Raw genomic sequence first — 15,119 nt, forward strand, 5'->3', positions numbered from 1 at the left:
AAAAGAAGTTTTCAGTTGTGATGTGTGTGATTTAACCAAAGATATTCCCAAAGAGATTTGTGCCAAAGAGATCACAGTATTTGATGGGATTGTTGCTTGGGAAGCTCAACCTTAAACCTAAAAATCATGGCTTTAACCACAATATCAGTTTACAACTCTTAAATGAGAATTCCACCAAAAAAAGACATTATGTTGAACTTTGTCTCTAAAAGATTGTTGAAACAAGGTTCATTTTACTTATTTCTATTGCTGAAATGTTTTTCATATCTTGTAGTTCCAAGCTGTTCTTAGTACCTTTGATATGTAGATAAAGATTTGCACAGTTAGATAGTAATGAGGATCTGATGATACTATAAATAGAAAAGAAAAAATAACAACGGGTGTCCTACAGTAGGAGGAGGGATATTAACATATTTTTGTTTATTTATGGAAATTATGCAATCCAAATTAGACTTGGAATGGACAAGAAATCTAAAATGGTTGTTCTTTTTCTGTCTTGAATATGGATCGAGAGATTTTTGGCTATTCCAACTATAACACCATGGATGTGCCCGGAATCAAAAAAATCCCAGATGGAAAACAGAGGTTGTGTGATGGGATTTTCATGGCGCACCTACAAGCAGGGACACAGACTCCCTCGTGTTGAAATTGAAAAAAACGACCTGCTTTTACTCCAGCTGTACAATGACTGTCTTTGAAGAGAAGTGCCTTGCGTCTGAACCTATTGTTTAAGAACATGTTGATGTAAATGTTCATTTACCTCAGATGTTTACAGAACTGTTACTGAATAAACTTTTTGTACCTTACCAGTTTACTGTCATGGTTTCCCTATTTGGAGTCCACAAAATCCAAACCATTTGACCAGTTATATGGGATTTTTAACCCTCCTGTTGTCTTCTTGCTGACAGTGCAACTTCTGGGTCAAAATTGACCCGGTCTGGTTTGACTGGTTATAAAGCATAAGGTATAAATTATTACCCAATTCTGTGTTAGACCTTTATAGCCAACTTCATTCCAACTTATTAGCATATTTTTGGTAATATGGTCAACAGGCTGCATTTAAATGCAAGTCAAAATGGCCATTATGTGCAGTACCTGCTGATTGTTACCAATTGCTTAAACATGCTATAATAAATATTTTTATATAAAAAATTGATCAAATGACAAATTGTAATGTGGAAAGGTGTTGTCATTCATTGTGACAAACCCACGCCTGATTCTTGGGGTCTTTCAGCTCTTTGCTTTGGTGTTATGCACCGTAACTTTTAATTCAGTCCTGCGGCTCTCATCCATGTCATTTTTAGCAGGAAAAATCAGTTTCCAGTGAAAAAGTTCTGATAAACCCCCTGTACAATACCTGCTCAGCACCAAAGTGCAGGCAGACAAAGTTAGCAACTAGATGTGGAGCATATTGAAGCATGTAACTGCAGCTGTTTCTATGTAGACATCTACTTGTACAAAAAGAAATGTCAAATTCTAAAACACAGACGAACTAAATTTACGGATCAGATTCATGCTCCCCAGAGAATGAATTATTTGCATTTTGAACACCCTTGCTATAAAAGAAAAGAATACTCTCTTTTACCTATTTTATTCAACTTTTTTTAAGAATCTAAACTCACCTTCTGACCTCCACATGCTAGTAAAATGTGTCTCTGGCACATGAGGAAACTAATGGTGAAAACAGTTAATCAACACTAGCTAGTAATTGTAGGGAATAAAAAATTAAACACTCTTTTGTTTTGAATTAATCTAAAACTTACTGGACACTTTCTTTGACCTAAAGTCAGTCACATTAACTGGAAATAACATGTAAAACACACTGGTGATTGGCTATTTCATCAAGAAAATAAATAAATAACATAATAGACAAAATAATGTAAATGAATCATGTTAGCATGATCACTTACTTATATTATCTGACAGCTAGTAGCTGTATGTGCATGAATGCAATGAAAGCATTCAGTACTGTCTGTTATCCATGTGTGTATGTGCGTTGGTGTTTCTACGTGCACATGCACGTGTGTTCCGGTGTGTGTATTCGTGTGTGTCCTCATGGCCTCGCCCATTAAGCTGTGCTGAGGCCAGCACTTCCTTTATGCTTGCTGAAAGTCCCAGGGATTTTGGCTGAACAAAAACCTCTCCAGGGAGTGAAAGGGCCTTGAATGCCTGCTAATGCCGTCCCAACCCCTGGACTCTTGCAGGCTGCTGCGTACGTGTCCATATGGTCCAATATATGAGCATGGCACAGTTTGTGAAAATACTGTATGTTGTCATGATGATGAATATCAGTTTTCGTACATATAATGTCCAAAATGTTTTAGACATCTTGGCCATATATGACTACATGACTTTTTGAGTTTGGAAATGAATAACTTGACTGGTGCAGCACATAATAATATAATATTGACATTCATTTACACTTGAAGTGGAGACAAAATGCACTGTAAAAGAATAAAAAAATGGTGTTTGACAATATTTTGTGCGAGAGCGTCAAAACTCTTCAACTCAAGCTTCTTCTGTTCAACGTAGATCTGAAATCTCGCAAAAGCAGCTTTTAAAAAGTAGTGTAAGAGCAACCCGATTGTCTTTAGGAAACGTCTCTGTCAAGCAACGGTGTCAATAAAGTTTTGGGCACAAGAAATTCCTCTGATTTGAGAGATTCACACATGGTTGGCCACCTTTTAATTGAGCTTGCATACACACCTGCAACTTGTTGCTAGAAATCATGAACAACTCAATACAAGGAGAGGAACAGCAACTATTTTTCAGATATTGAGCTGAGCTGTCAAACTGGTTAAACTTCCATTATCTGCTTAAAAGTAAGCCATATTTTCTGCTTTTGCATTAAAGTGTATAATGCTGCTAAAGACACATGGGAGTCTACAGATAAAACAAGAAGTCAGAAACACTGCAACACACTGAGCTATAGTGGAACACGAATGACTGAATACATGGTGGTATTTGTTGAGGTAAAAATATTCATGAAAAATCTGAATGTTAAAACTAGAATATTCAAATGTTTGAAGCTTTGGTTCGAACATGACTCCTTTTTTTTGTTCAAACTGATTAATAGAGGGAAGATGTTAATCAAACACCATTTAGACAGCATGATAGTATGCACAGCATTGGTCTGATCTGTTATTGTAGAAAACATTACACACTTTGTCTTCTCAGAGGTTGAAGCGCAAGTGAGATGCAGAACCACATAAAAAAAGATCACCCACAAGTCCTATGATAAAGTCCTTATGCTATCCAATGGTTTGCACAGGCTCTCAATTGCAGGGGTGAGATTGAATCAGACTCTAATTGTAATTTTCACACTAGAGCTAAGCAAGAGGAGCATTTTGGCTAACCACAGAAGCCCCTGGGAGTGCACTAGTGCCTACAAGAGAGGCATTTAGACAGTTCCAGTACTTCTTTGGTTTGACATCAAGGGAAGTGTACCATTGGGACACACATTCAAAGAAAAAATTGTAAATGGGCTGCTTTTTAAGAAGTTCATAAGTTTTGTCTAATATAAGATTCTGTTAGTGCAGCTGGTCAGTCTGATCAGCTCATTGTTTCTGGTGTAATGCATTCTTATGTACAGTAGGTCCTCTAGTGGCCAAACTCTGTCATTACTTATTAAATTCAATGAGTTTGAATTTTGCACCTCAGAATCTTTTTTGTTCGTTCTCAGTTTCACATTTGCAAAATATCAAACCAATAATACAAATTTAAAAATAGATAATAAAACACAATTATACAGTTTTCTTTCCCATTTTTTATTCAGCAAACAAAAGTCATATTTTTAGTAAACATTGTTTGTATGACAATAGGCCACGTATTTTCTTAAATGATAAAACTCTATTGCACTGTATTGGCCCACAAATCCAGATTACTCTGTATTGTTTGTGCGGAACACTGATAAAGACTGCTAATCCCGACATCCCAACATTGCTGAGGTGATCTTTTGAGGCTCAGGGGCAACTGTGCTATCGACCAGTGTCTGTGCATTCTCATACTGGTAATAATGTGGGCCCTTGAACAACCTAATTCCCTCTGCTCCACAATGACCACCATCAACATCGTGCAAGGTCAAAAGCCGATCTTGGGTCGCAACCCTTGGCGTTGCACTTAGGTCAATGTCACGCATCCTCTGTCCTGTTGAAAGAAATAGGTGTGTGTTAGGATGTTTGGTGATCACTTGTGAGCAAATGTTAAGCTTATATTATTTGAAAGATGTTTTAAAATTAAAGATCAACCCAAAACTTCACCACAAAATCAGACATAAGATCTCCATAACTGTACCTTGGAGTATGTGAACTGTGTGTTCACTGGGACAGACAAAAGCAGCGTCCACGTGTCCCTCAATGCCGAGCTCTTCCTTCAGGGTTTTAGGGTAGCCCTCAATCAGTGTGTATGGAGCACTTTCCTTATAGATGTAAACCTGATCACCCTGCAGATGTTTGGCAAAAAAGGAGGTATTTTAGTTCTAACAATTCAAGGTTTCTATTGAAAGCAGGAAACAGTCAGACTGGTTACTTCAAAGCCTACCTTAATCATGTAGATTTTGTCAGTGTAGGAGAAGACAGCATCCACCCCTCCAGTCACCTTAGGCCACGTCCTCGTGATTGGGAAGGCATGAACGCCGTCACGTTGGGTGTCCAGACGCAAGTAGATAGGACCTGGGAACATTGGACTGTATTCTTAGTGAAAGCTTTTCAGCAAGCTTTAAATATTCTGTCCACTGACAGGATCAAATTCAGAAGAAATGGTTGATATTTTGGGAATTACACCAGCACCTTTAAAGCTCACTAATTAACACATTATATATTGTTTAATTAATTTGTACACAAACTAGTTGTGGTTTCGTGTATATATGCTGTCAAAAATTGTGTTTTGTGTTCTATAGGGTGACCAGACGTCCCCGATTTCCGGGGACAGTCCCCGTTTTGGGTGACCTGTCCCCGGTCAAAGCTGTCCCCGATTTTGACACTGAATGGGTGAAAAATGCGTGCAGACTCAAACACCAGTTATTACGGTAGCCATTTAACGCATCGCCAGAGAAGACGTCATATGACGTACAGACGTTATCAGGACGTACGACCAGACGCGGCAGCGTCAACAACAACAATCTAGAGGCGGCAAAAAGGAAAGAAAAGAAGACCAGCGGTCATAAATGGTATGTTGTGTATGAACTTATTTATTTTGTGTGAATTGGCAGTAGACTTGGCTGTGTGTGTGTGAGTGAGAGAGAGAGAGAGACGTGATGTAACGTTAAAGTAAGTTGTTTATCTGAATTGAAGACCTAACGTAACGTTATAAAAGTCAGTGAACGTTAACATTATGACAATGTTTTCATATCTGTCATTAGTGACGCTGTAACGTTAACGTTAGCATGAGATTACCAGGTGATGACATTGTATGTGGCCCTGTTTTGGAAGAGGGGGAGGTGGAAGACTGCTTTGGTAACATATAATTTTCCTGTAGGCATAGGAACATGAGACTGTTAAAAATAATAAATTAATTAATAATAACTCAAGGGTTGATAGTTGTGTGTGTTAGGCTAACTTCTGTATTTTGTGTCGGGCTGTGACTTGGGTAAAGTTAGAAAGAGATTGGCAGATTCGAACTTCAGCGATCAATAGCTCACAAACGAAACATTGTTAAAACATAAAAAATGTCTCTTTCCTATCGTGGTAAGGTAGACTACTGACTACAAACTCATTTTCGCCAAAACGAGTCGTCCTCCAGGCTGCAGGAAATATATTGTTCTCTATGCGCTGCGGGCGGAGAGGCGAGCGCTTAGGGACCGTCTACAAAGTGCAGTACCAAAACGAAAAATATTCAATATCTCCACTTTTATTCACTGTAGTCTCACCAAATTCACTCCACACACCAACGGTCACCTGATAATCACACTACAACAGTTATTGTTACAAAATGTGCTTGTGTATAATAATTCAATATCATCACTGTCATGTGCTGTCGTGCCATTGATTTCCCTTCAATAGCATCAATATTATACACAGTAGTCTTCACTATATTCACTCCACACAACAAGGGTCACCTGATAATCATACTACATAAGTGATTTCATAAAAAGGAATTTTATTGTGAAAAATCGTCAAAAGCGTTAATATTATACAGTGTACGATGACCAAAATCACGATACACAACAAGGGTCACCTGGTAGTCATACTACAACATTTATTTTGGGAAAGTTAGTTTTGATATAATTTTGGGGATTTTTTATATTCAAAAATATTCAATATCGTCAATATTATACACTGTATACTCACCAAAATCATGCTACACAATAAGGGTCACCTGATAATCATACTACATAAGTGATTTCAGAAAAATGTGTTTTTGTTTATTTTTGAAAACAAAAATATGCAAAAAGATTTTTTTTCTGAAATGACTGTTGTAGTATGATTATCAGGTGACCCTTGTTGTGTATCATGATTTTGGTCATCCTACACTGTATAATATTAACGCTATTGACGATTTTTCACAATAAAATTCCCCAAAAATATGGAAAAACAAATGTTTCTGAAATAACTGTTGTAGTACGATTATCAGGTGACCATTGTTGTGTAGCATGATTTTGGTGAGTATACAGTGTATAATATTAACGCTATTGACGATTTTTCACAATAAAATTCCCCAAAAATATGCAAAAAAATGTTTTTTTCTGAAATGACTGTTGTAGTATGATTATCAGGTGACCCTTGTTGTGTAGCATGATTTTGGTGAGTATACAGTGTATAATATTGACGATATTGAAGATTTTTTAATATAAAAAATTCCAAAAATTATATCAAAACTAATTTTCCTAAAATAAATGCTGTAGTATGATTATCAGGTGACCCTTGTTGTGTATCATGATTTTGGTCATCCTACACTGTATAATATTAACGCTATTGACGATTTTTCACAATAGAATTCCCCAAAAATATGCAAAAATATTTTTTTTTCTGAAATGACTGATGTAGTATGATTATCAGGTGACCCTTGTTGTGTATCATGATTTTGGTCATCCTACACTGTATAATATTAACGCTATTGACGATTTTTCACAATAGAATTCCCCAAAAATATGCAAAAATATTTTTTTTTCTGAAATGACTGTTGTAGTATGATTATCAGGTGACCCTTGTTGTGTATCATGATTTTGGTCATCCTACACTGTATAATATTAACGCTATTGACGATTTTTCACAATAAAATTCCCCAAAAATATGCAAAAAGATTTTTTTTCTGAAATGACTGTTGTAGTACGATTATTAGGTGACCCTTGTTGTGTATCAGGATTTTGGTCATCCTACACTGTATAATATTAACGCTATTGACGATTTTTCACAATAAAATTCCCCAAAAATATGCAAAAACAATTTTTTCTGAAATAACTGTTGTAGTACGATTATCAGGTGACCCTTGCTGTGTACCATGATTTTGGTCATCCTACACTGTATAATATTAACGCTATTGACAATTTTTCACAATAAAATTCCCCAAAAATATGCAAAACATTTTTTTCCTGAAATAACTGTTGTAGTACGATTATCAGGTGACCCTTGTTGTGTAGCATGATTTTGGTCATCCTACACTGTATAATATTAATGCTATTGACGATTTTTCACAATAGAATTCCCCAAAAATATGCAAAACATTTTTTTCCTGAAATGACTGTTGTAGTACGATTATCAGGTGACCCTTGTTGTGTATCATGATTTTGGTCATCCTACACTGTATAATATTAACGCTATTGACGATTTTTCACAATAAAATTCCCCAAAAATATGCAAAAACAAATGTTTCTGAAATAACTGTTGTAGTACGATTATCAGGTGACCCTTGTTGTGTATCATGATTTTGGTCATCCTACACTGTATAATATTAACGCTATTGACGATTTTTCACAATAAAATTCCCCAAAAATATGCAAAAACAAATGTTTCTGAAATAACTGTTGTAGTATGATTATCAGGTGACCCTTGTTGTGTAACATGATTTTGGTCATCCTACACTGTATCATATTAATGCTATTGACGATTTTTCACAATAGAATTCCCCAAAAATATGCAAAACATTTTTTTCCTGAAATGACTGTTGTAGTATGATTAACAGGTGACCCTTGTTGTATAGCATGATTTTGGTCATCCTACATTGTATAATATTAACGCTATTGACGATTTTTCACAATAAAATTCCCCAAAAATATGCAAAAAGATTTTTTTTCTGAAATGACTGTTGTAGTATGATTATCAGGTGACCCTTGTTGTGTATCAGGATTTTGGTCATCCTACACTGTATAATATTAACGCTATTGACGACTTTTCACAATAAAATTCCCCAAAAATATGCAAAAACAAATGTTTCTGAAATAACTGTTGTAGTATGATTATCAGGTGACCCTTGTTGTGTAACATGATTTTGGTCATCCTACACTGTATAATATTAACGCTATTGACGATTTTTCACAATAAAATTCCCCAAAAATATGCAAAAACAAATGTTTCTGAAATGACTGTTGTAGTATGATTATCAGGTGTCCCTTGTTGTGTATCATGACTTTGGTCATCCTACACTGTATAATATTAATGCTATTGACGATTTTTCACAATAAAATTCCCCAAAAATATGCAAAACATTTTTTTCCTGAAATAACTGTTGTAGTACGATTATCAGGTGACCCTTGTTGTGTACCATGATTTTGGTCATCCTACACTTTATAATATTAACGCTATTGACGATTTTTCACAATAAAATTCCCCAAAAATATGCAAAAACAAATGTTTCTGAAATAACTGTTGTAGTATGATTATCAGGTGACCCTTGTTGTGTAACATGATTTTGGTCATCCTACACTGTATAATATTAACGCTATTGACGATTTTTCACAATAAAATTCCCCAAAAATATGCAAAAACAAATGTTTCTGAAATGACTGTTGTAGTACGATTATCAGGTGTCCCTTGTTGTGTATCATGACTTTGGTCATCCTACACTGTATAATATTAATGCTATTGATGATTTTTCACAATAAAATTCCCCAAAAATATGCAAAACATTTTTTTCCTGAAATAACTGTTGTAGTACGATTATCAGGTGACCCTTGTTGTGTACCATGATTTTGGTCATCCTACACTGTATAATATTAACGCTATTGACGATTTTTCACAATAAAATTCCCCAAAAATATGCAAAAATAAATGTTTCTGAAATAACTGTTGTAGTACGATTATCAGGTGACCCTTGTTGTGTATCATGATTTTGGTCATCCTACACTGTATAATATTAACGCTATTGACGATTTTTCACAATAAAATTCCCCAAAAATATGCAAAAAGATTTTTTTTCTGAAATAACTGTTGTAGTACGATTATCAGGTGACCCTTGTTGTGTACCATGATTTTGGTCATCCTACACTGTATAATATTAACGCTATTGACGATTTTTCACAATAAAATTCCCCAAAAATATGCAAAAACAAATGTTTCTGAAATGACTGTTGTAGTACGATTATCAGGTGTCCCTTGTTGTGTATCATGACTTTGGTCATCCTACACTGTATAATATTAATGCTATTGACGATTTTTCACAATAAAATTCCCCAAAAATATGCAAAACATTTTTTTCCTGAAATAACTGTTGTAGTACGATTATCAGGTGACCCTTGTTGTGTACCATGATTTTGGTCATCCTACACTGTATAATATTAACGCTATTGACGATTTTTCACAATAAAATTCCCCAAAAATATGCAAAACATTTTTTTCCTGAAATAATTTTTGTCGTACGATTATCAGGTGACCTTTGTCGTGTAGCATGCTTTTGGTGAGTATACAGTGTATAATATTGACGATATTGAAGATTTTTTAATATAAAAAATCCCAAAAATTATATCAAAACTAATTTTCCTAAAATAAATGCTGTAGTATGATTATCAGGTGACCCTTGTTGTGTATCATGATTTTGGTCATCCTACACTGTATAATATTAACGCTATTGATGATTTTTCACAATAAAATTCCCCAAAAATATGCAAAAAGATTTTTAATGAAATAACTGTTGTAGTGTGATTATCAGGTGACCGTTGGTGTGTGGAGTGAATTTGGTGAGACTACAGTGAATAAAAGTGGAGATATTGAATATTTTTTGCTTTGGTACTGCACTTTGTAGACGGTCCCTAAGCGCTCGCCTCTCCGCCCGCAGCGCATAGAGAGCAATATATTTTACTGCAGCCTGGATGACGACTCGTTTTGGCGAAAATGAGTTTGTAGTCAATAGTCTACCTTACTACGATAGGAAAGAGACAGTTTTTATGTTTTAACAATGTTTCGTTTATGAGCTATTGATCGCTGAAGTTCGAAACTGCCAATCTCTTTCTAACTTTACCCAAGTCGGGCTGTGTGGGTAACTAATGACTGTAGTAGTTATAAATGCAGACCATCTGATTAGCTGATGCCCTGAGTCATGTATAATATCAATATACTCATATGTTTTGACTTGGTAATTATTATTAATTACATCTTGATGATATTTACTAGCTACTGGTCTGGCAGCTGTCTTTGCACATGACACTTAACTTTGGAAGAGAGATGTTTTTTCTAAAGTATTCTACATTTGTGTTTTTGACACTGCTGTGCGCTACTGATACATGATATTTGTGGTGATACAACCAGGTCCTTTTTTTGTAATAAAAGCTGGTTAAAATACATGAAAAAGTACTTGTCCCCATTTTTTATTTCATAATGATAATATTTAATGATTTTTCACCGCCGCATTGAAAATGTCCCCGACTTTCATTTCAGAAATCTGGTCACCTTAGTTTTCTAACTCTAAGTCAAGCCAACCTAGCACTTTCCAATTCCTGTCAGTGTTTATGCTAAGCTAGGATAATCACCTCTTGGCTTTGTAGTATCATACTTAAACAAAAGCTCTTCTCGTCTAACTCTCAGCATATTTCCCAAAATGTTCAACTGTTTCTCTAAAGACTATTATTGTTGCAAATGTGACTTTACCTGCAAAGATGTATGTTTTCCCTGCATCATCAGTGGTGATGGCATCAATTTTGGATTCACTGCATTTAGGGACTGTATAACCACCCCCATGGCCTGTAAAAAGATCACACATTGATGAGATTAAATTGGATGTATCAAAATGAATTTGTTTGTATATCTTGTACAGAATACTGCCATTTTAAGATCTGAAACAAATTGACTTTCTCGATGAATTTACCAAAGTTGGGGCATGACATGAAGTAATGGCGGGCGTCCTTCGGGTAGGCAGCGCTCACCTCCCCTGACACTGGGTTGAACCTGGTGAAGTTTTGTCCATGGAAACAGTAGTAGTGCTCCAGCCAGCGTAAAGCAGAAGTACAGGCAGGCAGGTGGGGCCATGTCTTTGTCTTCACTGTCTTTGTGGCAATATCATAAACGTACACATCATCTCCTGTGTGGGTAGGGATAGTATTATTAGTTTTAGAGAAAGTTAGAATTTTGAAATTCCTAAAACTGAAAACAAAAATAATTACTAAAATAATATTGAATAGTTATTTAAATAATTTAGAAACATATTATACTACTTTAACTCCTTAAGTCTTGCCATTCATTGTAATGTGGCTGTGACACAGTTTTTAACAAATCAGCAAAAGTAGTTTAAAGCTGCTTATCGTGACAAAAATCACTCCTGCTGCAGCCAATTTCCTCCACCAGGGGGCAGCATTATAGTTATAATATCGGGATAATCCACACAGTTACACTGTGGAGCATTGGCATTTGTCAAAAATAAATTTATCTCACTTTATCTGATTCTGTTACTATGTCCTGATAACTTTACGTTGTTTTGTACAGTATTGATTCATTGAGATTAATGTTTTTGTAGTGCATGCCAGCATACCCTTGAAGAACAGAACTGAGTCGGCCGAGCACTCTCCTTTGGGACACTCCACAGCAGCATCCAGGTGAGTAGGGATTCCTGGGAAGTCCTCCTGGATTGATTTTGGATACCCATTCTCCAGAGTGTGGGCATAGTAGCTGAACACCTTGTCATTCTGTAGATTGCATGAACAATCAGTGACAGATCTGTTTCTAATTTAAACAGACTCGTATCACAAATTGAGGTATCTGTGGCTTATACCTGGAAGAAATAGACATGATCATGGTCATCTGGGTTGTCTTTGCTGTGCATACGGAAGGCGGCGTCAACATGGCCTATGCTGTGGATGTCATCCAGCTCCCTGAAGGTCAAGTTGGAGCGCTGAGCGTCACCACGGAAGCCATTCCACAGGTAGGAACCTAAAAGGAAAGCATCAAAAAAGTTTCATAACACTACATTTGACATATGTTCAGTTTGGAAAAATATATGAATGAAATTTAAATAACACTAATAAGAATAAGTCCATAAATTTAAAGGAGAGTTGTAAATTTAGAATGTAAAAAAGAGACTCTTTATTAAAACTGTCCCAGACCTTTGAAGAAGAAATGTGTTCCTTTCTCGTCAGGAGTGACAGCATCAAACTCGATCCCTGCACACCGGTCTGGCACAGCTGCATCATTGTCCAAAAAATAATATATAAATAATAATGCAACCATTGTTAGAATACATGTAATATGAATTGTAAATATGGTCAAATATTAAAGCAGGATTATTACTTTAATGTATACTATAGACCCACCTGCTACTGCTGCATCTGGTTGATGCCTGTGGAAGATAAGAAACTTTAGTTGTACTGAAAAAGTACTTTACAAAGCACTACATTTGTTTTTCAAAAAGTCCCTGAGTCATGATCACAACAGGTGAATCAGTGACAAAACACCAAGATAACTTAGCACTCTTGTATTTGTTGTATTGATCCAACCGGTGAACTTTGTGAACTGGTAGAGTTATGAAATGAATGGACAGTGTCCAGTGTATTTCCACTGCACTGATAAGAGAAAATACAACCAAAAAATGGTAATGATCCAAATCATTTAAACAGTGTACAAAATAACATGATTACCTAACAGCACGATGCATTCGAATGCTTCAAAAACAAAAGCTATGAGTTCAAAAATGACCAAATAGTTGACTCAACACCTTTTTCAAAATTCTTGTATTTAACTGGCATTATATTTTAAGATATTCTGTTATTTGGTCTTACCATGTATTCACAGTATATTGCTGTATTATAAAACAGGGAAATATATGTGCAACTAAACTTGAAAATGAATTATACCACATATTAAATACTGGCCAATTATGTTTTATCTTTTTAGCTTGAACAAACAATTTGTACACACAAAGATCTTAAACTAAAAGGGTTAGAAAAGCTCTTGATAGATAATGCACATATTATCAATAGTGAAGGATATTGAGACCAGGATATTAGGACTAGCACACCCTGACATGAATTACCTACTTAATACAAGTAAAAAGAGTTCATTAATACTCACGCAGGAGCGCCGTTAGTGAGCCAAATAGCTAAGCACAAAAAGAGAGTTTTGGTGAGCAGCTTCATGTTGTCCAGTCCCAACAGATATCTCAGATGTGGAGTCTCACTGTGGATCAGAGGTGTAGCTGTGCATGAGCTGAAGCTGCACTTTTATACTTAAATGGTATGTGTGGGTGGGCATGTTAGGAAATTCCCAGTCTGTGCATGTGTGTGTTTGTGTTTGCATAGATGAATGAGTGGAATTACAGTTGTTGCAAAATTTGGCTCTGATATGATCATTTACGATAATGACAATTTACTCATGTTGTAATATCTTCATTTTCTAAATAACTGTTAGTATTACATGTAGTCTATCTTACACTTTATACTACATGTAATGTAGTTGTCTTGAGGCCCACTATCTATCCTGTAATCATCAACATAAAAGCTGCTCAATGCTTGAGAGAAATATTTTTTTGGCAAATACACAAAACAAAAACTTTTACTTTGCCTTTAATGTGGATTTTCAAAGGACATTTTTGATCTGTATGGTTAACATTTTACCATCATTTACTGTATTTGGTGACTCATGGATCAGTAAGTCAAAGTTGAAAAAAGCTCTCATAGTGTTCCCAATGTTGTCAGACAGACTGTTCTAGAAATACTTTTTTGAGCAAATATGCTGACCAGCCACTGAGCAGTTTGAGGTTGTGTGGTAATGTGTGGTTTGGCAATAGCCTCAGTACAAAAATAAACAGAGCAAAATTTGATTGAAATCAAAGTTTAATTATTTTAACTCAGAGAAATATACAATACAAATTATATTAAGCCCATTCCAACTTTATGCCGACTTAACAGATTGATCTTCAATTACACTAAGAGCTCTTGAATTTTAATTAACTTAATTTTTAATTAATTAAATGTGTTGCCATGTAGGGCATGATTCACAAGATTTCAAAAGATCATTCAAGTACACCGCATTATCTGTCACAAAGCTTTAGATTAATTTGAAAAAAACACTTGAAACACTCAATATCAATTTAAATGAATGCAATATTAATATTACTTTGCTGCTTTTAGTGCTGTATAGATGTCAAGGAAAAAAAATTGTGCTAATCTACACGTCTTGCATCTACTGATTATCATAATGAAAAAATCATAAAGCACTATCACCATTTTGAAATCTCATCAAACATGATCACATCCAATTAAAAAGATAAGAGGTAGAGGCTGTAGTTTATACTCAAAGAAACTCACAATTAATTGCCAAGGATATTTCCTGCTATTACAAATTTAACCCTTTCAATTAATCACAGTAATTAGTCTAATATCTATCAATATTTGGTTCTATATCTTCACCATCCTCTGCGGTTCACTTGTAGCGGTAGATCTTGATACAATGATTCATGCTGTCTGATATGACCATGTGGCCATCAGGTAGCAGTGCCAGACCCCTCGGGCTGCAAAGGTTATCGGTCACCACAGGCCAGCCAACGCCCTTGGATGGGTAGAGAAAAACGCGGTGGTGCTGCTTGCCCCAGTCTGCCACAATGACATCCCCATCACTGTCGATACAGAGGCCCCATGGACAGGTCAGGACTGGCCCCAGGCCAGAGCACACCCCCAGGATTCGGATAGTGTTCCATCCAGGCTCCAGGACCCGAATGCATGGGACACGTCCAGTCTCATTGCCTCTTTCTGATACTGCCATGAG

The 15,119-nt window shown here is 35.8% G+C and overlaps 1 protein-coding gene across 1 annotated transcript; it reads right to left on the reverse strand.

Moving 5' to 3' along the window:
* Nucleotides 1-3,751: 3,751 nt before the first annotated feature.
* Nucleotides 3,752-13,560, reverse strand: hpxb (hemopexin b). Its single transcript, XM_062414713.1, has 10 exons — nucleotides 13,428-13,560; nucleotides 12,671-12,696; nucleotides 12,464-12,541; nucleotides 12,133-12,290; nucleotides 11,893-12,046; nucleotides 11,233-11,445; nucleotides 11,016-11,108; nucleotides 4,540-4,670; nucleotides 4,294-4,441; nucleotides 3,752-4,146 (listed from the first exon to the last, which is right to left on the reverse strand). The coding sequence occupies exons 1-10, from the start codon at nucleotides 13,490-13,492 to the stop codon at nucleotides 3,920-3,922; spliced, it is 1,293 nt and encodes a 430-aa protein (XP_062270697.1). The 5' UTR covers nucleotides 13,493-13,560; the 3' UTR covers nucleotides 3,752-3,919.
* Between the last annotated feature and the right edge of the window lie 1,559 nt (nucleotides 13,561-15,119).

This window comes from Scomber scombrus, chromosome 24 (assembly GCF_963691925.1).
Source record: "Scomber scombrus chromosome 24, fScoSco1.1, whole genome shotgun sequence".
NCBI classification, from domain to species: Eukaryota; Metazoa; Chordata; class Actinopteri; order Scombriformes; family Scombridae; genus Scomber; species Scomber scombrus.